This window comes from Tetrao urogallus (genome assembly GCF_951394365.1).
Source record: "Tetrao urogallus genome assembly, chromosome: 4".
NCBI classification, from domain to species: domain Eukaryota; kingdom Metazoa; phylum Chordata; class Aves; order Galliformes; family Phasianidae; genus Tetrao; species Tetrao urogallus.
Genome location: NC_136817.1, coordinates 69276084 through 69298347, shown reverse-complemented (window position 1 = coordinate 69298347; position 22264 = coordinate 69276084). Strand labels below are relative to the sequence as shown.

The 22264-nt window shown below is 44.9% G+C and overlaps 1 protein-coding gene across 1 annotated transcript in view; it reads right to left on the bottom strand.

The window, feature by feature from the left end:
* Positions 1-271: 271 nt before the first annotated feature.
* The window catches only part of ATRN (attractin), a gene marked incomplete at both ends in the record, with an annotated part of 142828 nt that continues 120835 nt past the window's right edge, over positions 272-22264 (bottom strand). Inside the window, 3 exons of the mRNA XM_079534709.1 lie at positions 272-396; positions 1676-1790; positions 14927-15034. Coding sequence (XP_079390835.1) covers positions 272-396; positions 1676-1790; positions 14927-15034 — 348 coding nt within the window. The remainder of the gene's footprint in view (positions 397-1675; positions 1791-14926; positions 15035-22264) is intronic.

Here is a 22264-nt window from a genome sequence, read left to right as displayed (position 1 = left end):
ACTGGACCTGCAAGAAAATCATTTTACTTTAAACTTGAAGAAAACAAAGGCGCAATCTGAAGCCACGTGTCAGTAAAACTTAAGTGGAGCAGTTGCCAAATAAAGCCAACTATCACGTAGATGAGAGAAAAGGTTGGGTTCAAGGAAGCTGTGTTTTTCTGAGTGCTTCTAGTCTCTTGTGACACACAACTTGAGAATCTTCCTCCTCCTCCTCCTCGGTGGTACGTTACCATTTTGATTAAAACCCTAGAGAGTTTCTGATGTCCATGCATCAAATACAGGTTCCTGGCTGTGCAGGGGGCTGCTGTTTCCGATTTCGTATTGCACCCGATTTCTCTTTGTAGGCAATTGGCATCTGTTGTGAAATGTCCACCAGTGCACTGGCCACAGCAAGACCTGAGGCAACAAAACAAAACAGTCACAGAAACAAATTCTTCCACCCCAGCTGAGAAAAACCCTCTGAGCCACAAAACGAAAATCGTGCTTCGAGTTCTTAAGAAAAAAAGCAGAAAAACATCCTTGTTTAGAGATTAAACTCTAGTGGCTATACTGAAATAAGCTTTTAAATGCTGCCTGCTCTGTTGAAAGCAAATGCCGTAGAAAAAAACTGGAAATAAGATGAGTAGGTAATAGTGGAGTTAAACCCATAATATTCAAGGGAGGAATCCTTTTCTACACCAGTAAATGCACTAAAATAAATGCTCAAAGCACCTGTGCACAGCGGCTTCCCTGCACCTCCTGGACATTCTTCAGCTCTGCAGCCTCCTCCCAGCATAACCACAGGCAAACACTGTGGCCATCTGAGGTTCAGCTCAATGCAGCTCCCAGCCAAACCATCCCACCTCAAAGTCAACTAATAACCTCTGAAGATCAATGCTCACCAGTCACTGGAGAAAGCTCAGTTAAAACCACAAACTCTCGAGCAGATTAAGTCTCAGCAGTATGACATGAGGTTTAGGTGAGAAGGGGCTGGGGGACCTTAAGATGGATGGAGAAAACTTGATGGATCTGCTAAGAGGATGCTTTGGAAGGTAACTGCTCCCAGGTAACAGCAATGGGATGAGAGGTGATGGCCTCAAGTTGCACCAGGAGAGGGTCAGGTTGGGTATTAGGAAACACTTGGTCTTGGAAAGAGCAGTCAGGCACTGGCATGGGCTGCCCAGGGAGGGGAGGGGTCACTTGTCCTTGGAGGTGACAAGAACCAAGAAATATTTCCATGGTTCCAAGAACCATGGAAATATGGCACTGAGGGGTAGGGATGGGTTGGGGTTGGATTTGGGGATCTTAGTGGTCTTTTCCAAAATTCTATGACCTGATATCCCGCTGTGGATGGAGCTGGGAATGCAGAGAACAGGCTTGAAGACAAGTTACCTTCATGACTAATTGCTGAGAGTCTGACTGCAACGAATTTCACTTTTTCACAGCAGTAAATGGAACTGTAATCCAAATACCAAATGTTCATCCACCAAGTGACCCAAGAAATGGAGTCAAACTATATGCAGGAAGCTAGCAGATCCCAAGCCAGCTTCAAATAACCTAAGCACATCCACGCCAGCTGCAGTGTGCATACAGCAATCGCCACAGGATCGAGTGCAAAGCTGTAAGGTGAATGAGAGGCTGGGGAGGGAGCACAGAGGTTAATAACAAGGCAGTGGAGACAAAGGATATTCCTCACCTGACTGTCCTGGTGGTGGGATACCCCCAACCCCTCGAGGCAACCTCACAAATACAGAGAGAACAGCTGCTTTGTTACCAAAGCACGGCTCCAGCGCTATCGGCTTCGGCACAGTCTGCAGAGAGGAAAGGAAGAAGAGAAACAAGTGTTAGAGAGATCATTACACCCTCCCTCCTCCTGCAGCATCCTCCTTTTTGAGGCTGTACAAGCTTCAGGGCATGACCTGTACATTGCTGTGCTTGGCAAATTTCCAGCGCGTCGCTCGCAAAGCTAAAACCAATGTTAGCAACCACCAAAACCCGACTCATCATAAAAAACACATTTACTTAATAAAATATAGCTATTAAAAAGTCAAGCGCTGCGCAGGGCTTGTTTTTCTCCGTAAATTCAATCACAAAGGAGCAGTTTATGCTAAACAATGGGATGAAGCTTTTTTTTCTCTTCAAACCCATCAGCAGTGTTATCCTGACCTGTAACCCCACGCTCCATGTCCCACTGCCAGAGCTCAGCCCCACGTGCATTAACATGGTGAAGAACACTGACTCCCATAGCTCTCATCTCCTTTTCCTTTGCTCTAAGCTGTTCTGCAGTTCTGTCTTCCAACTCAGTTTCAGGGTCACTGGAGGTGTTCAAGGACAGTGAGGATGTGGCACTGAGGGATGTGGACAGTGGGCATGGTGGGGTGGGGATGGGGAATTCAGTGATTCTGTGGTTCTATAAAGGTTTCACACTTAAATCACAGTCATGACCATGAAATAGATTTCAGATAACAGTGAAGTGACAGCTATGAAGATACAAGCAGCCAGGCCTGCCCTCATCACTGACCCTTGAAAGCCCCCCTCCTATGATATCATAGAGTCACAGAATGGGCTGGGTTAAAAAGGACCACAATGAGCATCCAGTTCCAACCCCCTGCTGTGTGCAGGGTCACCAACCAGCAGACCAGGCTGCCCAGAGCCACATCCAGCCTGGCCTTCAATGCCTGCAGGGATGGGGCATCCACAGCCTCCTTGGGCAACCTGTTCCAGTGCCTCACCACCCTCTGAGTGAAAAACTTCCTCCTCATATCCAACCTAAACCTCCCCTATCTCAGTTTAAAACCATTCCCCCTTGTCCTGTCACTATCCACCCTCACAAACAGCCGTTCCCCCTCCTGTTCATACGCTCCCTTCAATATGGAAGGCCACAATGAGGTCCCCAGAGCCTTCTCTTCTCCAAGCTAAACAAGCCCAGTTCCTTCAACGTTTCCTCACAGAAGAGGTGCTCCAGCCCTCTGATCATCTGAGTGGCCCTCCTCTGGACTCATTCCAAGAGCTCTGCATTAATATGTTATTAGAGAGAGGAAACACAACAGTATTGCCCAGAAACCAAAATCAGACCTTACCCAAGCCAGGCCCCAGTACTACCCCACAATCATGTGTGATCAGCTTTATTGTGGGATGTCACAAGAATAGGTTGAGAGTGCAAGCTTCAGTCCTTAAGTGCAGGTTCAAGAAACTGCTTGCTTTTCTTTCACATTAGCAAAAAAGCTGAGAAACTCTTTGACTTGATACACTCAGTGATTTCTTGTTTGATACAGACAAACTCTAAACTCTGCTCTGATATTAATGAAATAATTATTGCTTTTTTCATTAGGTATACCGTTGTACTTCTGTACTTCAGTGCTCGACAGAAACTCAATATGAGGCACGACACTGAGAAAAGGAACAGGAGTCAAACAACGCAATGAAATCACTGCTGTGCAATAAAAACAAAAGAAAAACAAAGCAAGGAAAACAAAGCTTCAAATCGCTTTCATATCTCCTATCCACTGTAATGATCACAAGAGCCATTTGTTAAGTCTGTGCAAGGTGGATGAATGCGTATTGCACAGACTAACAACGTCAGCTGCAGTCTGCCTGTTTTATGACTGCAGATTTCTCTGTCTTCTCCCCACCCCCAACAAAGGGCTCCAGCTTGAAAGAATGCTTTTCCCACAAAGCACCCAAGCATACCCTTTGCTATATCCCACGGGCAACTCAATTACCAGAGGTAATGGAGAGAGCATGGAGGAGACAACTGCAGAAACACAGTGCGGAGTGGGAGTGTGCACCGAACACAGAGTTTGTTTCCATGCAGGGAGCACCAAGCACCTTCCCACCCTCATCCTCAGCAAAGACAGTGACAGGACAAGGGGGAATGGTTTTAAACTGAGATAGGGGAGGTTTAGGTTGGATATGAGGAGGAAGTTTTTCACACAGAGGTGGTGAGGCACTGGAACAGGTTGCTCAAGGAGGCTGTGGATGCCCCATCCCTGCAGGCATTCAAGGCCAGGCTGGATGTGGCTCTGGGCAGCCTGGTCTGCTGGTTGGTGACCCTGCACACAGCAGGGGGTTGGAAATGGATGCTCATTGTGGTCCTTTTCAACCCAGGCCTTTCTGTGATTCTATGAGTAAGAGCAAGCATGGGGGGGAAATATGAAGGAGTGAGCAAACAAGCCAAAGAGATCATCTTCTCTAACCTCTTTTTAATGTATTTGCTTTTAAGTCCCACTGGATTAATCACTTCTGCACCTCTTCTGCTTCCCAGCACCAATTGTTCAATGCAAGCTGATGAGAACACTGGCACAGCAATGCTCAGCCCTTCTTGTGGTCGCCGAACCCAACCCCTGCCAGGGCAGCTGGCTGCACATGAAAGCATAATGCTCTGCTTCAAAAGCAGTCACTCCTCCTACCTGCACTGTCACCTATGCCAGCCCTTTCAATAGACCCGCTGCTCTCATACCACACACTTCTTCTGAACCTCAATTCTCCCTCATCAGAATGCACTCACCCAGCTCATGTTCCTCAGTACCCTGATGCTCACCCTGTGCTGCACAGACCCACATTTCTCTGGCTCATCTGAGCATAATTTCTCCTCCTTCTTCACTTTTCCCAGGAGTGCCTCTCTGCTCTGGTTGAAGAGTGAACTGAGAGTGGTATCAAAGCATCCTGATCCTCCTGCACACGTTAAGAAGGTAAGGAAGGGAAAATCAAGTTCATTATGCAGCTCTCGGTCAAAGAGCTGAAGGGACTCTGAGGGTAATTTAGCTCATCTCAGCCCCAAGCAGGATCCCTTCTCCTCCTCTGCCCTTTTCAACTAATGAACCTGCAGAATGCAGCAGAAACTTTCATTATGAGTCCCTGTGGGCACTATCTTTCTATTTCCATGTTTTTTTTTAATGTTTATTTTGTTCCTCAAGGTCACACGCCTTCCTTCTATCTGTTCCCCTGATCCCACGTGGGACCATGGATCCCATGTGTCCCCGGTGCTGTCCCCAGGTGTAGCAGCAGTCCTTGGCCATGTGGACACATAACCTCGGTGTTATTACCCTGGGCTGAGCCCAGCCCTCGTGCTGCCATGAACTTTCAATCCATCTGAAGCACCACAGACAGCTGGGGACAGAGGTTACGTCTCTGGGTCTGCCCCCTTCCCTTGTTGCCCTGCTTAGAAAAGCCAAACATTAGTAAGGAATTGTTAATACTTCACTGCTGGCAGGATTCTATTTATCATGCCAAGCAAGGACATACACTTTATATTGAGATGCACCCAAAATCTGCCAGGCAATTGCAAGCTAATTTGAAGGGAATACACTAAGAACAAGATTATCTTCTTGTGGCTAATCCTTCTCTTAAATCAAGAAGTAGAAAAACAGTCTCGTGTCCATCAAAACCACCCATTTTCCTGAGAAAGCTGCAGCCAGCAACAGCAAGTGTGGCATAAAGAATGAAGTCCTGTGAATTTATTTTTGACAGCAGCAGTTGAGGAAGCAGCGTTTTGATCTGTGACTCACATCTCATGGCAGAGCACAGTCCCCAGGCCGGGTGACAGAGCGCAGCCTGGTGGGATGAGTCACAGCCAAGCAATGGGAATGCTCAATTCCATGCAAGCAAGAGAATCAATGAACCAAGGAATCATTAACGTTGGAAAAGACCTCTAAGATCACCAACCCCAACCCATCCCACCGTGCCCACTGACCACATCCCTCAGTGCCACATCTCCATGGTTGTGGAGCACCTCCAGGGATGGTGACTCCTCCACTGGAGCCTGGTCCAATGCATTAGCTCTCCTTACAAGAAGAAATGTTTCCTAATATCCAACCTGACCCTCCCCTGGCTCCAACTTCCTTTCGGTGAGTTGTGCAGAGCCTTGAGGTCTCCCCTAAGCCTCCTCTTCTGCAGACTGAACCATCCCTGTTCCCACAGCAGCTCCCCATTAAGACTTATGCTCCAGAGTGGATTTAGGAAGCAGAGATCAGATCATCATAAATGCTTGTGCTTCAGCCTAGCAGGTGGCTTTTAATGGCCCACTTAGAGAAAAATAATAAAGGAAACAGTGGATCTCCAAACTTCTTAACACCTTTCATCAGACAGTTAAAGGCAGCCTCTGCCAGAGACTGTCATTTAGAGTGCTTTGATAAACCCATTGTTGAATTATACAAAGCAATTCCTTTTTATTGAAGGCTTAATGGCACAATAAAGTACACATTATTCAAATCTATGCAAATACGGTGCCTCCATCAGACACTTGGTACACGATGTGTGCTTCATGCTGTGCCCAAACTGCGGTGTCCCACCCCAAAGGGGGACGGCAGGCAGTCAGCTGCTGCAGGGGTGCAGCTAATGGGATAACAAGATCTCGCCTTTGGTGCACTGGGTCAACTGAGAGCAGCTAAAATTCTACTTGAATATGAACAAATAAAGGAAGAGCAGAAAAACTCTGCAGGACACTTTGCCATCAGAAATCCAGAGGCTGATACTTGGAACCAGCACGGTACAGAGGGGCCAGGTGGGTGGTGGGGGTATCCTGGAGTCCAACAGTTGGCCAACAAGTTGACCATGAGCTCTGGTGGAGAGAGCCCAGAGATTGTGGGGGCCTGGAACACCTCCTGATGGGGTCAGGCTGAGAGCCTTGGGGATGTTCACCTGGAGAAAGAAGATCTTACCAGTGCTTATAAATATCTACAGAACAGGGGTCAAGTGGATGGGGCCAAACTCTTGAGGACAGAAGAAACAACGAAGACCAAAAATCCATGTAGCATCTGCTTCTTAACTGGGAAGCACAGTTCCCAGTTTTGCATTGGGTAGTGCTTGAAATGAGTGATTCTGGATGGAAACAGAAAGGTAATGGTGTTTTACAGAGCGCTGACACGAGCCCATTGCTCCTGGGAGCAGTGGGAACCCATCCTCAGCAATTTCCCAGAGATGACTTTATTGGCCAAGAGCACCACTAAACAACCGAGCTATTTCTGCTGTTTATGGGCTTTGATACGTCCTTAATATGGGTAAAGCTTAAACAATTATAGGAGACAGAGGCTGGAAGAGCCCTATTAAGCCATCTAATTAGTCTGACAGTACGGTAGTATTTTTTACACAAATATTGCATTTTCCACTGCTCTGTTTGGGCTGTTTCGATGCGACCCAGGTGTAGAGTGCACCACCAGCTCCCTTGGGAGACAATTTCACAGCCAAATGCTTTTCACAATCAAGTTCCATTGGACGGCGTTCAACTCTAAAAAATTATTCTTTTTTGTAAACTTTATTTCTTGTCATTATTTCTCCCTACGCTGCTTATATTTGACAAACTCTAAAGGTTAATAAGATGTCACATCAAACTAATGGCCAGAACAATAAATATTTTGTGCAATTTAAAAAACACAGCATCAATTTTATTTAGGCTCTGTAACACACTGCCAGAATATTGCTTTTCAGAACGTATAAAAAATACTGTCGAGACTATTTTTCCTTAACAAGAAAACATATTTCTGTGGTTTGATCAAATAACTCTTACATGGTTTTCAATTTCCAGCAAGGAAATTAAAATAAAGCAAAAGTCTTACGGTGGGGGAAGAGAAGGGGAACATTATTGAAACAGTTTAACTTTATTATTTGATTTCGCTTCTTCAGATGATTTCACTTTGCCAAAAAAGGGTCAAATTCCATTTGCAAGTTTTTAAATTGTGCCATTAAAAGCTGGCTGAACATTTGCAAAATAAGTTACAAGCAATTTTCTATAAATACAGAGTATTAAGTTTTAAAAATCATATTCTCGGGGTAATGTGTATGTCCTCCGAGGCAGAGATGAATAAACGTCCAGCCATAATTTGTGGTAAATGAATCTAGATTAAAAATTCGTATTTACCTTGTCCCTGATATCTACCTTGGGAGTGACACGGGGGTTGGGGAATGAATTGCTCACTGCTCAGCCACAACTGCTTTCCTGTGTGCCAGGAACTCAGCAGCAGTCACATTTGTCTGGGGAAGAGGAGGCTGAGAGGAGACCTTACTGCTCTCTTCAAATGTCTGAAAGGTGATTGCAGTGAGAGTAGGATTGGTCTCTTCTCACTGGTGACAGGTTACAGGATGAGGGGAAATGGCCTCAAGTTGCACCAGTGGAAGGTTTAAGTTGGATATCAGGAAGAACTTCTTTAAGAAAGGGTTGTGAAGCACTGGAATGGGCTCCACAGGGAGGTGGCTGAGTCACCATCCCTAGATGTGTTTGAAAACTGTTTGGATGTGGTGCTCAGGGACATGATTTAGTGGAGGGTTGTTAGGGTAGGATGGTCAGGTTGTGGTTGGACTCAATGATCTTTAAGGTCTTTTCCAACCTGAGCAATTTTATGATTCTGTGATTCAAGCCTTTGGATGAATGCTAACAACCTGAAACTGAAAACACAAAGCTGAGCAGAGAGTGCATACAAACCAACGCCACAGGGCACAGAGTTTGCTCCTATTGCACTTAACGACAAAGTTGGCTCTTTGCAAGGGGATGGGATGGATGAGGCCATGGGTAGCAAATCTGGACAGAAGGTATATGGTGAGTGGTATCGATTTATTTCCATTTTTGTCTCTTTTCAACCACTTGGCTGGTTTGTGATGAGAAGTGCAAGCAGCAGAAGGAAGTAGGACAGCAGCTGAAGACTGCAAGCACGAGACCCAAAAAACAACTACTTGGCATAATGAATGCAAACAGGTTCCCTATCATGTATTTGGAAAGCTGCTGATATTATTGGTGTTTCAATCTGAAGAGGCAATTGTTGGTGCTGAAGGGAAAGAAAAGCTTAAAAATCCCTTTTTCTGTAGGAAGCTCTGTGCAGCTTCCTCTCCCTCCAGCGAGCTCCTCCTTATCAGCTAAAATCAGGGCTCTTCTGCTGAAAACCTTACAGCCTTCACATCTAAACCCAGCTTAATCTCAGCTCAATTATCAGCCAAATATTCCCTAAATACAGCACAGGCAGAACAGATGCTTGCGCTGATCTCACGTCCCTTCCAAATATTTACCATGTGCATGAAGTGGCAAAAGTTTTCCCTGAGTACCTCATCTTGCAAGAAATCCAAACAAGATTCCCTGCGGCCGTTAACTGGAAATAATTCATCAGGCTCAGGTTTTATCAGGTATTTTTGTTGTGGCTTTCGGAGCGCGGATGACAGCCAGGCTCTGCCCAATTTGAGTGCAGCTAATCCTTTTTGCATACCTCTGCTGCCCAGATAACGCCTCCCTTCCTTCTCATGGCTGGCGACTCCCCAAGCACAGCACTCGTTCAAAGGGGAGTGGGAGCTTTGCTGTGAATGAGCAAGTGGCACAAGCAGGATTAACAGGGAATACAGAGAGCAAGCTGGGATGTCACTTCTCGTTCCGTGTCACCCTGATGCACCAGGAGGGCTGCAGTGAGTGGAAGTGATTTCTGTAATGATGAGGGGAAACGCTCTGATGCAAAGTTAGGCTCCCAGAACCAACAAACATGAGTAAGCCTGGAAATTAATACAATAGGAATTAACAAGCCTGAACTGCCTGTGTTGGACAGGTCAGGCAAGACAACACAGAGTTCTGGCCTCAAAGCTGTGTGTGAGCCAGCTCCAGCGCATGCCACATCAGATTAAGTTTATTCTGTTTTTATTTTCATCCCTCAAATTCACCCCCTTCCTCCAAACTCGCTTTTCTGAGGCTCTTCAAAGAACACTTCTCCCTTTCAGCTGTGAAAGATTTTAACCTGCACCGACCCCATCATGATGATCTCAATAGCACGGCTGTCTCTACTCAATGCTGCTTCTATGTCACAGCCCTTGCACTTTCCAAGTGTGCCATCCAAACACACTCACTTGCAAGAGTGATCCTCAGCTCAACAATCTTGATGAGGGGACTGAGTGCACTGTGGGTAAGTCTGCAGGTGACAACAAGCTGGGAGGAAGCTTGTTGTCAGCCTGAGGGTGGGAGGGCCCTACAGAGGGACCTGGACAGGCTGCACTGATGGGCTGAGGTCAGTGGGATGAAGTTCAACAAGACCAACTGCTGGGTCCTGCACTTTTGTCACAACAACCCCATGCAATGCTACAGGCTTGAGGCAGAGTGGCTGCAAAACTGCGCAGAGGAAAAGGATCTGGGGGTGTTGGCTGGCAGCTGGGTGAATATGAGCCAGCAGTGTGCCCAAGTGGTCGTGGTTCAGTCTGGAGAAGAGGAGGCTCAGGGGAGATCTCATTGCCCCTTACCATGCCCAGAAAGGAGGCTGGAGCAAAGCGAGGACTGGCCCCTTCTTCAGGTAACAGCAACGGGATGAGGTGATGGCCTCAAGTTCTGCCAGGGGAGGGTCAGGTTGGATATTAGGAAGTATTTGTTCTTAGAAGGAGAGGTAAGGCATTGGAACAGGATCCAGTGGTGGAATCATCATCTCTGGAGGTGTTCCAGAAACATGGAGATGCTGGGTTGGGAATGGGCCTGGTGATCTTAGAGGTCTTTTCCAACCTTAATGATTCTATGAGTGACAACCAGAAGAGGATAACACCTTTAAATCCCATTGCTTTTTAAGTCTTTAGTTGTGGTTTAGTCCTGGTGGTTGCAACTTCATTGCAATGTAAAAAGAATTCAACAGGAGCAGTGCTCAGCTGTGAAACCCGAGGAAGCTGAGGATACAAATCTGCGATATCCCCTGCCCACTCCTCCTTCAGCCCACCACTACATCTCTGTGCTTCTCGAACAGATGGGACCTTCTGGCAGTCTTTAAACCGCTCAACAACAGTCTCTTCTGTAACAAAATAAACTAATTAGGAGAGTAAGACGCTATTTTCCATCAAACTTCTGCTATTTTTAAGGAGTCAGCCAGCTTAGTGAGCTGATGCCTGATTAAGGATTTGCAGAGAAGCAATTTTGCCCTCGGAAACCTAACACAGCAGAATTAAATGCACGCCCGCACAAAGGTACAGAACATGCTGAATGAACTTCAGCAGCATTCTGCTCACCAAATACTCCTCTCCATTTAAGATTCCACAAATGCAGACGGTCTGTTGATGGCGGATGCAGAGACAATCACCTGTAAGCACTGTCTCTGCAGGTTGCATCTCTAAACACAGCCCAGCAAAAGAATAACTGCACATAACAACTCTGCTCAGCAAATGCTTTTTTATGAGAGTGTTCTTCAAAGCCTCTGAAAGCTTCTGTGGCAATGTTGTCCAACTTGAGCATAAACTTCTCTAATGCAACCATGCAACGAGCCTGTAGGTATTTTGCTCCAGATAAGCATTTGCCTGCTGCACTTTATAGTGTTTTCCCACAAGTGTTAGCTTTGTTATTTTACCACCTCCAAGATACATGGAAATCACTGTAAAAACTACAATCTTCCTGAATTCTTACAGCAAACCTTCTGAAAATCACTGCAGAGAACTGCAAAGCTTGGCTCTGGATATCCACAGATGTTAAACGCTCGTAGAAGAAACTGCAATGCACAGCACCTCAGAGTGCATGAAAAGCTGCAGAGAAAAGCCAATGGATTTTGTAATAACTAAGCACATTTAGAGGTAGATTTGTGATCCATTAGGTATTTTTTGGTGCAGGAGATAAACCAAAGCTGCTTGTTACGTGTTGCCTAGCTGCAGCCTATGTTATGAATAGTTTCCCTGCAGGTAAAAAATCTTCTATTGCTTCTAAGTACCCCAGGAAAAATAGTAATTGAAAACGGTTCTAATACTGTCCAGCTGGAAAACATTTGCTTGGGATGGAACTAGCTTGACTTTGGCTGCCAATTGGCTATGTACAACGGAAAAGAAAATTAATCTCTAGCAGACAAGACATCCCATTTTCCACTTTTACATTGTAACTCTCAAATAAACTCGTTATTAACCAAAGGCTTTGATTTGCATGGGGAAAGAAAAACATCAATGCATGTTTGGTAACACAAGCCTGGATTTCTTATGTATAAGAAAAGCTCTCAAAGTTTGACAGCAAGTGGTGCAGCAACCAGAAAATACTTTTTGGTCCAACAACTTAACACTTTCCCTCACTCCTTCTTTGGCCAATAGCTGAAGAACAGATAAAATAAGATTGCTTTTTCACTTCTAAAACAATTCAGTTCTATGCAGCAGCCAGCAAGCTCACAACCCACAGCTCTCCTGCAGCTCTGCTCCTCTCTGCTCAGCTACAGCCTTGCTGAAACACTCCAGACTTCCATACATGCTTCCACTGAAAGGATTGAGCTGGAAGGAACCCTTAAAGGTCATCCAGTCCAACTTCCTGCAATGAACAGGGACACCTACAGCTCCATCAGCTGCACGGAGCTGACCTTCAATGTCTCCACCCTCCACATTAATTCTGCAACCTAACAGAAAACAAACAAATAAATAAACTCTCCTTGCACAAAAGCATCCTCATCATGCACGTAGCTTTCAGCAGATGAAGTCACCTGCTGGCACAGACCTCGTCCACGTTCCCAGTTTGGCTTCACGTTGCTGCACACAGTTTGTGCCATTTGCCCAAATTAGATTATTTTGGTTTTTGTCTGATGTAGACTAAGAAATGTTTGCACAAATTGCTTCAAGGACTTATCAGCACAGAGGGTAATTAGCAGTTGGTAACAATTTCTGGGTCTGAAAATAGGCATATGTCCATCTGTCCACAATCTTAGCTATTATGTTTGAAAATGGCTTCTCCATCTCTTCTTGAGTAACTGAAGGAGGTCAGACAAGTGAGATATGGAGGATGACAGCAGACATGGGAAAGCAAGGAAATGTAGCTGCTGGTGCCAGAAAGACAAAATCCTGTCTGCGCTACTGTCCATGGAAGCACTTCAAAAGAGAGTTTCACATTCCTCTAATCAAAGAAACTGAGAAGAATAAAAAGAGCTACAGAGGAGAAAATGTACCACAGAGCCCACATGAAGAGAAACAAGCACTGCTGGCTGAACAAGAATAACAACACACGCGTTGGAATATTACAGAGTCAAGGCTTAGCATCTTCTCTGCACTTAGTGTAGACAAACTTGTTGGAGATCAAAAAGTTAAGGACAAGCTTTGCTCTGATCTGATTCTATGGGAGAGGTGCATTAAGTTAGCATGTTTAGCTTGGATGGGGTCACGGGCAATCTGATCTAGTAGGTGGCAACCCTGCCCAAGGCAGGGGGTTGGAACTGGATGAGCTTTAAGGTTCCTTCCAACCCAAACCATTCTATGGTTTTAGAATTTGCAGAAAAATAGTGTCAATAATGGAAAGAAGAAGGGAAGGGAAGGGAAGGGAAGGGAAGGGAAGGGAAGGGAAGGGAAGGGAAGGGAAGGGAAGGGAAGGGAAGGGAAGGGAAGGGAAGGGAAGGGAAGGGAAGGGAAGGGAAGGGAAGGGAAGGGAAGGGAAGGGAAGGGAAGGGAAGGGAAGGGAAGGGAAGGGAAGGGAAGGGAAGGGAAGGGAAGGGAAGGGAAGGGAAGGGAAGGGAAGGGAAGGGAAGGGAAGGGAAGGGAAGTGCCCCTGCACAGACACACTGTGGCCCCAAAACATCAGCACCCAGGCAACAGTCACACAAACATGCTTCCATCCCAATGGGAACACGTGTACACATCCCATGGCTTCTTTGATGAAGCAGTGAAAAGAAGGCTCTAGTTTGTTGGATGACAGCCAGATTTTACAAGCATGTATTGCAGTGCCTTGGCGAGCTTTTAGTGGCTAATAATTCCTATTATCTGCCAGGTTCATAATAAAATTACATAAGTTATAAAAGCAAAGGAAAACAGAGTGATTTGGAGTCATGTGGAAGTCCATGGGATGAGGGTCACCTGGTGCCTGCCAGGAATGGTCCCAACTAAGCTGACCTGTGCCACTCCACTACCTCCAAATGAGTGTCTCTGCAAATTTTCCTTTATTTTCACTGCCTATGAAGGTTCCTATCTGCAAACCAGGACAATAACCCCTGACTTCAGAGAGAGGTGTTGATGATTAATTCATGAAGCATTCAGCTCTGGAGCAGTGACAGGAATCATTCACAGCTTGGGACAAAAGGTACGGATGAAATACAGCGAATAACCAGGAAAAATAATGAAACTATGACAATACAGTGAAATCCTTTCTCTTCTGTTCTCCTACCCACAACACACTGCACGACAAGAATCAGGAGGAAGAAGTACTGCAGCTTGCGATGAAAGACTATATTCACATCTATGTAAAGAATTGCCAGGGCTCCATAGGCACCCTTAATTGTGGTGTTCCCTGATATTGAGGCCAAGATTTAATTACAAATATTCACCAAACAGAAGTTCTGGGGTCAGATTTTTTTGGTACTAATGAAGACACTGAAAAAACTGAAGTCTAGATAAAATTAAACTGCTATCTTAGATAGGGGGAAAAAAGAATTTAAACCAGGATTCTCAGGTTCTTAACTTTTCCCTTTTGAGCACAAGTCTGCTGGTGAAAGTACGGCATTAAAAAGGACCTTTTAATTAACTTGTTTCCCTTTAAACAAGCTTTTGCTAAATCCACAATGTGCTGTGACAAAGAACGTGCCAGGCAGGTTTAACACAACCACTTCTCCACAGTTCTGTATCACACGATGTATTTGAACGTGTATTTATAGCCAGAAATATGTTGATACTATTAGAGTACACAGACACGATGGTATTCCTGTTTGATTTGGGAGATCAGAGAAAAACGTTTTCTATTTGCAGCACCTATAGCTATTTCTGGCCAAATGTTCTGCTGTGTAACACCGCATTCTTCTCTATTACAAGGCATAAAAACCAACAAGGCAAGCACAAAACCCCACAGCCTTCAAACAGCACAGCTTTCAGCTAAGCTGGGCTGAAAGTTGAAAACGTGCACCTGAAGGTACAAAAATCAAACGAAACGAGATCTGTCAGCCCGTGGAGATTTACAGTTTCTCAGGGATACGTAACAAATAGAAGTTGGATTAAGGCATTAAGCACAGTTTAAAGGAAGCAGCCATGTGATTAATTGCAGAGAGGACCATCCTCGAGCACCAGCTCTCACCTTTATGCTTCCCCCAATGAGATCTGGCGGCTCTTCATCTGTTTCTAAGGCAACGTTGATGGAGGCGAAGGGGCGACTTGCCATCTGTTGCATCTCACGGAGTAGTTGCTAATGTAATAAACAGAAAAATATTATTATTATATTGTTCCAACATGAGGGTGAGAAATCAAGCAGCCCAATGCAAAAGGATATCAGCGGATGTGGAAAAAATAACCTCCTGGTGCTTTAAGGGTTTAAGGGTACAGAGGGCTTATTGTGAGTATTCAGCTTACTACAGCTTAACAAGTCAGTGCAAGTGAAGTTGTGCAGCACTGCCACAGCCTGACTTGTTGGTGGAGGAAAAGACGTTGCCCTCAGTTCATAGAATCATCACAGAATCACAAAATGGCCTGGGTTGAAAAGGACCACAGTGATCATCTGGTTTCAACCCCCTGCTGTGTGCAGGGTCACCAACCAGCAGCCCAGGCTGCCCAGAGCCACATCCAGCCTGGCCTTGAATGCCTGCAGGGATGGGGCATCCACAGCCTCCTTGGGCAGCCTGTTCCAGTGCTTTACCACTCTCTGAGTGAAAAAATTCCTCCTAATATCCACCTAAACCTCTCCTGTCTCAGTTTAAAACCATTCCCCCTTGTCCTATCACTATCCACCTCACAAACAGTCATTCCCCCTCCTGTTTATATACTCCCTTCAAGTACCGGAAGACCACAGTGAGTTCTCCCCAGAGCCTTCTCTAAGCTAAACAAATTGCCACAGAGGCACTTTTTAAGCTGTGTTCCCTGTGCTGTTTGTCATCACCTCTCTGGGACACGAGGGGACTCCATAGGATCTATGGGAAGGCAAAACAGCTGCAAGAAATACTCTTGCATTACTTAGAGCAGCACTAGCAGAATGTTGTCAGGCAGCTATTGAGTAATTATCTTCTCCTAATTGTTTCTTTCTTTCCTAAACATAGCAAACGTATCAAATGGCAAACAAGTCCCTGCTGCAATGTGTTTCATTAAGTAGAAAACATTTTCCTTCTTTTCATGTACTCTTAAGCAGCCTTAAGCGCTGGGATGCAGCTCCCTTTTTTTAAGACAAAAAATGACACTTCCTATACAGCCAAGCTGTGGGCATGCTCCTCCTTGATTGCAGCCAATAACTGGATGCAGAACCATAACCCTAACTCCGAGAAGCAATAGGTGTGGATGTGACTCAGTGCCCCTTCTTAATAAGGGAAGAGAGGTATACTGTGCATAGCCTGTAAAAACCAGCAGTCGTGCCCTTAAGTGCAGCAAGTTACCTAAGCCCACTCAAACACAGCATTAGGCTGTGTACACAGCTGCAGGACTACTACTTATACACTGTTTTTAAGCTAAATGGAATCACTACCAAATGGTATGCACCACCACTATCTTCATTCCCCCTTTAAGTTGGGGTGATTTGATATTTCAAACCCTAAAGGATCATTCATAGAGTTAAAGGGAACGACACAAAATGCATCAAGATCCCAGTAAACCAGGGGTGACACGTCCATATTCACCAGGGCAGAAGGGGACACTGATCTACAGAAACAGCCCCAAAAATAATAAGAAAGCACATCAGGGCAGATTGCAGATACTGTCACAAAGCGAAAAACCCACTCAATTCACCCAAATGGAGCTGCACAAAGTATTTGCAAGCAAACTTGTGCGGACCTCACACTTGGGTAGAAGAAGTTGCAGAGCTTTCGAATATTAAAAGCACACCAGCAGATTGCAGACTAAAGCAAGTGTGAAACAGATTGCTGGGTTGTTGTTCCTGCAATTGTCCCCTTCAGCTATCATAAAGTGCTTTGTTTAATGGCTATAAAATCAAAGAACAAGCTGTCCTGATGAAGATGTCCAGGAGACTCATGAACTGTGAGCTGTTAGCTCTTTCGAAGGAAGTTTAGCTTAGGAAAATGTGCCATTTGGCAACACGGCTCCTATTGAAGTCATCAGTAGCTTCAAGAAACCAAACCCTGAGCTGAGCGGCTTCCGTGTGAGCGATGGGAAAAGCAGTGCTGACAGCAATGTTTCTGCTCTCATCCTTAAAACTGAGCAGGGAATGGCATCCATGTGGCCGTCCCAAAGCCAAGAGCCCAAACCAGGCAAAACCGAAGATCCACACTGTCACCAAAACAGCAAAGGATGAAGGAAGAACATCCTTTCTCTGCTAATTTCTTGTTACAAAACCAATTCCCTGAAAATTAAAAATAAATGTGAGAAATAATAGCTCTCAAGCCAGAATGTCACTCTTTTCCCCAAGGCACACACCGTATGCGTTTAACCTATCCACGTGTATATCCTTCCATGTTTGTTTGGTGTAACAAAATGTTAATTAAAAAGTTTTATAATGTTGTAAAGAAGAAATTGTGGCATTTCCCTAGCCAAGATGTGGAGCGTGTCATTAGAAATCAGCAGCAGCTAATGTCAAGATACCCTGAACCTTGCTAACCCTTGTTCCTAATGATTCACTTTCTGAGGTTTAAAATAATTAACCTGAACACTCTTCCTTCAAAGATTTGGTTTCTTGATCACACAATTAACAGAACAACCTGGGAATGTTTGAAACTGCTTTGATCTAAAGAGGATCTTAAAGGCAAAAAGTCTGACAAGCTTGCAATAAAAACACATCCAAAAGAGTGTAATGCAACACACCATGGACCTCTAATACTGAAGGAACTGCAAACTTAAAGGGAGAACCTGCACAACTTTTATTTGCACTGATTACTCTTTTTCTTAGTAGAAAAACTATTGCCAAGAACCACAAGAGAAAGCTGTGGCAGAATGAGGAGGGCTGAAACGACTCTTGAAAGCTTTAGTGCAGCCAAAGAAGCTGTGGGTGTCCCATCCCTGGAGATGCTCCAGGCCAGGTTGGATGGGGCCCTGTGGAGCCTGGTGTCTGATCAGGAGGGTGGGAATCCTGCCCACAGCACGGGGGGGGGTTGGAACTGGATGACCTTTAGGTTCCTTCCAACCCAATCCATTCTATGATTCTACAACCAAAGGCTTGGACTACTTAATAACTGCTTACAGCGGAGGAGAACATCAGGGAAGAAGAGAGATCAGGGCTGCTCATCTCATACTGCATAGGACTAAACGTGGTGCAGAAACGCAGTGTTTCATCCCAACAGTTCTTTGTATGAATAACCACGGAGTGATGGGAAATCCACAATGAACAGCGTGTGACTGATGGGAGAAAAACCACCCGAGGAAAACCATTCCCTTTGTGCAACAGCACAGACTCTCATGCAAAAGAAAAACAGCTATTCGGGTTACCAGGTTAATTGACTAATATAAACTGTGCTGTGTTTTCTGACAAGAAGAGCCTGAACATTTTATTTACGGTAATAAACCAGTCATTGGTTTCTGTATAAGTGTCCTGCTACCATCAATCTCAGCAATTGCCCCCTGCGGAGCCCCTTTTATGAGCGTGGGGCTCTGGTGCCTCTCAGGATCAGGCTCTGATATTTTCAGGCATGAAAGGATGCCATTTTTTTCCAGAAGAAAACCACACAGTTTGTATTTGATTTGCTCCCTATAAATAACGGCATTAAAAAGCTAACCAAAACAGCTGTCTGTAACACAGGCTGCCCTGGAAGGCGGTGGAGTCAGCCTGACGTGGTCAAGAACCATGGAGATCTGGCACTGAGGGACATGGTCAGTGGGCATGGTGGGGATGGGTTGGAGTTGGGCTTGGTGATCGCAGAGGTCTTTTCCAACCTCATTGATCCTGTGATTCAAAAGCCAGGATTGCCTGAAATAAGTCATGTGTTTTGAACCACTACCCTATGCATACTGCAAAGATAAACTGGTTTGAAGAGCTGAAACTCAGAGATCTCACAAGCAACAGTGAGTCTTAAGAACTGCCTATTTCCAAGCACTTCTGCTTGGCTAACTTAGAAAAGCTTGTCTTGAGAACCGGTCCCAGAGCTCTCCTGTAATGACATCTGCTGAAATGACAGCCTGTGGCCTCCCAACAGCCAGTGTTGGAAGGGGATACCTCGCAAGTCTCATCTTGAATTTTTAAGCAGTCAACACTGACAGGTGCTTAGGCTTATCTTGAAGAAACACTTACTTTCAATATATCACAGAACTGTAGGTGTTGGAAGGGACCTCTGGAGCCCAACCCCGCTAAAGCAGGGGCACTACTGCAAGTTGCATGGGAAAACATCCAGGTGGGTTCTCATTATCTCCAGGGGAGGAGACTCCACCATCTGTCAGGGCAGCTTGTTCCAGGGCTCTGAAACCCTTAAAAGTCAAGAAGTTCTTCTTCCTCATGTTCATATGTTCTGTGTTTCAATTTGTGCCCACTGCCCCTTGTCCTGTTGTTGTGTGCCACCAGAAAGAGCCTGGCTGTATCCAACTTGACCCCTGCCCTGTAGATACTGATAGAACCAATAATATCTCTTAGTAATGCACTCCAGGGTCCCATTAGCCTTCTTGGATTGACTCATGGTCACCCTGTGGTCAAACTTTGGTCAACTGTTGGCCAACCACTGGGTCAAACAGCTCTATCTCCACACAGCTCCTTTCCAGTAGCTCAGCCCTCAACCTGTACTGACGCACTCAGCCATTCCTTCCCAGGTTTAGAACATCTGCCCTTGCAGAACCTCATAAGGTTCTTCTCCACAAAACTCTCAGCCTTCCCAGCTCTTGCTGAATGGCAGCATGGCCTTCTGAGGTGTCAGCCACTATTCCCAGCCTTGTATCATCAGCAAACTTGCTGAGGGCGCACTCAATTCTTTCACTCACGTCACTGATGAAGAAGTTGAACAAGATTGAATCCAGCACCAGCTGGGGAACACTGCTATCCATAGGCCTTACTCTGAGTCTCTGATCACAGCTCTGAGTTCTGCCCATCAGCAAGTTCTCAACCCACCTCACTGCCCACTCATCTACACCTGTACAGGAACCTTTGCTTTTTGTTACAGTTACTTGGTTACTTTGGGAGAAATGGGAGAACATCAATCAATATGGTGCTACCCATAAAATAAGAAGGGGCACCAGCAAAGACACAAAGACATAAGAAACAAATATTCCATGAAGATGAACAAAATTGTTTCAGAAATAAGTGATTTAAAGCATTTAGCTACAATTACATCAACTACCATGTAAGTCAACAAACAAACAATTTTCTTTTGACGCTTCCATCATCACTGAAAATTAAGTTTTTACGCCCCTAGAGCAGTGCACATATTAATGTTAGCTAATTAGTTTTGTAACTGACTTTGCAGGCTATGTTGAAAGAGAGGAGAGAATTAATGTTCAAATGCTTCTCAACAGGCATTTCCACACTTCAAAACTCTAACAAACCAGAAAGCAAAGCTGCTGGGAAGTTGCCTCATGCTGAAATGACAGAATATATTTAATCCAAGGCTGATTAAGATAAGTAAGTTATTTATCATAATCATGCCCAGTAGGTGGGCAGAAACAAACTGACCTTTAATATGAATAAGATATCATTCATTTTGAAAAGAGCAAAAGTATATATGGTGTATACAAACTAGAACATATACCAATCCCAGATAATTGCACAATAGCAGAGCACACCTTTGATTGACTGGAGCTCTTCCAGCATAATTACACAGCACTGCTTCCCTCCCTAAGTTTCCCAAATAGCTAAATTAGATACCTGTGCCACTGATTCCTATCATCAGAGAAAGACCTGGGAGCCTGAAACGACAACAGCTCCAACAAACATATAGTTGTTTGTTTCTTTTTAGATGAGGTTGAGCTCTGCTATCACACCATCACCCCAAATCCTGTCCGATGGCTCTTTTTTTCTTCTTTTTTTTTTTTAAATGACATATTACAAGCAATTGCAGCTTGTCTTAATTTTCTGGCAGGGACATGATGTGAGAAGTGCTCAGCTGGGTGCTGTCATCTACATGTCATGGTGGCACCCAATATGGCCGTGTTAAAGCCACAAATGGTCAACTGTAACCAGCCATCTGCAAGTTCAACCAGAGATGAGCTCAATTAGGCACAGAAGTGGCAGTAGCATGTTCAAACAAAAATGGACCATCAATTTCCCCCTAAGCTGGAGTCTCTTGTCAACATTAATACGTTGGGCTGTTTTTCCTCTTCAGGGCATCGCTTATCTCTGCTCTAATTTCCTTCAGCTGCTGACAAAGACGCATAGATCACTGCAGAGAGCACTCAGCATTTGTATTTTGGAAAAAGCCTAGAGGCACTATGACTTGGTTCCCATTCATAGATTTTAAATTCAGGGGTAGCACAAAGAGTTACGATTATTTGATCCGACCTCCCGTGTAGTACGAGCCACCGAATTTCACCATGTCATTTCCACAGCCACGTGATTTGGACTGACCCAGAAAACATCTTTCCAAAAGCACTCCAAGATCCGTGTTTTTAAAATGAATTGCTAGCATCACTCGTCAAAGCAGCAGAAAAACAAAGCAGCTTTCAACTTCTTCAGCCCCAGTTGCAGATAGCTGGGCATCGTGCCTTTGGCTGATTATTTAGAAGAGACTCATCCCATCATGAATCTTCTATGATTCTTTTTCACAGACGCTCACTCACATCATCAAATCTCAATATGTTTTCCCTTGGATAGAATGAGTGATTCGTGATGCTTTCGTCTCTCACTTATCTTTTGGATAACAAATGGATCTCGTAGTGTTTTTCTGAACCATCTGCAACACTCAGGGTATTGCTGAAACCAGAGTGGACACAGCATTCCAATAAGCAGCTGCTGAAAATGCTAACCCTGTGTTCTGAGTTTATTACTTTACTTATAAATGCAGGACTTGGGAATTTACACACAGCTGCTAAATCAACACGACCACCATCATTTCAGCCCATTTTCCAGGACATGGATCATCTTGGAAGTAAATCTCCTGCAACTGCTGAAAAAGAGATACTGCATACAGACTTACATTTGACACTGTAATAAGACAACCAAGCATGCTGACCACATCATCCTGACCTCTGCAGAAGTTATCTGCTTGCTGTAGTCCCTCATCCCTCCAATTTGTGTTTCATCTACAGCCAACAAGCTCGTACGTTATTCTGAGCTGACAGATGTCAAGCAGCATTGTCACTGCTATCAAACACGATGGTCCACAAGCCAAATGATGGCTGGAAACATGATGAATGCAGCACATCCAGCACCAGCACATCCCGTTTCTTATATGCCTTCCAAAGGTGCTGTGATGGCCCACTGCCCATTCTGGGTATAGCTGTAGTCTGAACTTTCAATGTTCTAGCACAAGGTTGATATGAAACCTTCTTCAAACACCAGCAGAAACTCCAGGTGGCAATGAAGATTCCAATTTCCAGTTACTGTGTGAGAATACGCCAGTTCTGAATC